This window comes from Loa loa, assembly GCF_000183805.2.
Source record: "Loa loa unplaced genomic scaffold supercont3.11, whole genome shotgun sequence".
Taxonomy (NCBI): domain Eukaryota; kingdom Metazoa; phylum Nematoda; class Chromadorea; order Rhabditida; family Onchocercidae; genus Loa; species Loa loa.
Window position 1 is genome coordinate 682414 of NW_018108191.1, and position 2820 is coordinate 685233.

General features: G+C 26.1%; 2 protein-coding genes across 2 annotated transcripts; both read left to right on the forward strand.

Annotated features, from left to right (window-relative positions):
- Nucleotides 1-219: 219 nt before the first annotated feature.
- On the forward strand, nucleotides 220-1114 carry LOAG_16656 (hypothetical protein; the record flags this gene model as incomplete). Its single annotated transcript, XM_003149776.2, has 3 exons — nucleotides 220-276; nucleotides 523-628; nucleotides 987-1114. The coding sequence occupies 3 exons, from the start codon at nucleotides 220-222 to the stop codon at nucleotides 1112-1114; spliced, it is 291 nt and encodes a 96-aa protein (XP_003149824.2).
- A 759-nt stretch (nucleotides 1115-1873) lies between these two features.
- On the forward strand, nucleotides 1874-2376 carry LOAG_16657 (hypothetical protein; the record flags this gene model as incomplete). Its single annotated transcript, XM_020449304.1, has 2 exons — nucleotides 1874-2070; nucleotides 2262-2376. 2 exons carry the CDS (start codon nucleotides 1874-1876, stop codon nucleotides 2374-2376), a joined length of 312 nt encoding a protein of 103 aa, XP_020307222.1.
- Between the last annotated feature and the right edge of the window lie 444 nt (nucleotides 2377-2820).

Here is a 2820-nt window from a genome sequence, read left to right on the forward strand (position 1 = left end):
AATAAAAAACGTTTCATTATTTTCATTCATTTNTAAATTCATTCTAAGAAAGATTTTTAGCTAATTAGTCCGTTTTGTTAGCCATTTGTTGCTCGATTTCAGTTTTTATCAAAAAATACAGGTATATTATCTTATGTGCAGCCTATTTATGCTGGATGGCGCTTAATGCTTAGTTTCACAGCCTTTCCATCTTTAATTCAATTTATCGTCTTTTTGTTCATGCCCGAAAGTCCACGGTGGCTATGTGCTAATGATCAGGAAGAAGAAGGCATTCGAGTTATTTGTTCTTAATATTTCTTTCTTTTTTATTGTTAGTAGAATAACATTACAATTTAAATAATAACGGTAAAATTCTAACACTGATCTATATTAAAATGTATAAATGTTAATTCTATATTAATAATAATAAAATATTGATAAATGAATTAAATCTTAAGCGTACTTTTAGAACAAAATCTTTTAATACGATACTTTTCATTTCTTTTTTATGTAAATTCTAATCATTTATTGATAACCTTACAGGTAACACAATGGCTTCATCCAAATGATGAAAAACTTCAACAAGAAGAAATTGATCGCTTGAATATTTACATTGGTTATAAGGAAAGACTTAAAGAAATGTTGAAAGGTATGGAGGAAATAGTCGATTTTAAATTTAATTGTTCTTATTCAATTTAATTATCGTATCATTTCATGATTGTGATAGCGCATTCCCATTATTGTCTCTAACGACATTTCCATTTTTGAAATCAAAAAAAAAAAGCTTAACAAATCTGAATGGAATCTCGTAAAGTATTGATAGAAAAGAGAAATGATTTGCAAGAAATAGACATACAATTTAAAATTTACTACTTTAATAATTTGATTTCTGACCATTTTATGTAAGAAAATATTGTGCGGACTTTGGATTCCTTTTTTTCTTTCGACAATTTGAGCTAATAAATGAAGTATGTAGAAACATATGCAACGAGTGATGCAGCTTATAGGTAGATGGCGTGTAATGCATCTTATACGTGACACGCGTACATTGCAGCAAATATTGCTCGGTTGCATGCTGCAAATATTTCAACAGTTATCGGCTATAAATGCTATCATGCAAGTTTTCACTGATTAGATTAATTAAGACATGCCGTTTTTAAATTATGTTTTAATTAGAGTAATTAGCTCAAGGTTATTTACTCCGATTAAATATATCAAGCGAGCCTTAATTATTACAGGTCATTTTAACTTAATTTAAATTTATTCCGGTTTTCTGTTCTTTTATTTTATCAGTTTCCAACTTTCCTCCTGATTTTTATAAAATTGTGATTGGGATTTTTTTTTACATTCTATTTGCCAGTGACCTCTTACAATTTGAATAATTCAAATTAATTCCCAATTTTTACCATCAGTTATCATTCATCAGCTATCATCAGATCAGCTGGAGTGAAGGATGTGGGATCGGTTATATGGCTTTCATGTATTATTTTAGGTAATTAGTTTCTCATATAAAAAAGATTTTATAAAAATATAAATTGTGAATTCTGAACAAATTCCGAAATTTTCCCTTCTCATAAATTTAATTTTGAAGATTTGCATGTCAATATAATGTTTAAAAGTTTAATTCAACACATTATTTACTTTTCATGACCATATGCAAGTTTTTTAAACAGATGTTCGGGATAGTCTCAAGCCAAACGAAAATTGTTAATTTTACCTGAATACAGTCAATGTTAGTCAGGAAAATAATAATATTTCGACAAGTAAATGAATCATTTAAAAAAAAAAATAACCGCGGCAATTAATATTTCAAACCGTTGATCCGATTTTAGCCCCCAATTCAAATTTTGTTATTTTCGTTTCAGTAATAAATTCCTTGAGCACCATTGTTCCAATGGTAATCATTGAACGTTTCGGTCGGCGGAAAGTATTGCTTAGCTCAGTAGCAGGCGTAATTTTTGTACTCGTTTTCATGGGACTTTCATTTGGATATGTTAGCCTTGATTCCGTAATTACTCTACCACTGAATCAAACTCTTCAAGAAGATATTCTGGATTTCGTTCCATACTTCGAGCACTGCGCTCAGTTCAAGTCAGTTTTTCCCCTACTTTTATTAATTTCTTGAATTCTCCCGTTTTTAGTTTGTAAATTTATGAAATGATGAAAATGTTCCTAATAAATTTATTATTCATTTTCATATCTAAAGGATGAAGAGCTCACTAAATTGAAAATTAAAAATTTTTGAGGAAAATATTCTTGAAATATTTGTTAGATTATTTCAGAAACTGTAATTCCTGCACTAACGATGAACATTGTGGTTTTTGTATGCCTAATAATTCTTCAACCCATGGGCAAGTAATTCTCAATGTTTTGTGGTTATTACTTGAACAACTGTAGAATAAAGGAAATAAAAATAACTAGCTGAACTTGACTGTTGCAATTTATGCAAGGTATAGAAATATTTTTATAAAATTTTAAAACAGAAATCGGAAAGAAACAAAAGAAAGTAAAAAAATAATTCAAGAACCAGAATTTAAGCAAATTTTAAGATATATGTTTTTATTTTACAAAATATGCATGCGAAACGTGAAATAAATAGTAACTAATAATAATTTTAATAATAATAATAACAATAATAATTTAATAATAATAATAATAATAATAATAATAATAATAATAATAATAATAATAATAATAATAATAATAATAATAATAATAATAATAATAATAATAATAATAATAATAATAATAATAATAATAATAATAATAATAATAATAATAATAATAATAATAATAATAATAATAATAATAATAATAATAATAATAATAATAATAATAATA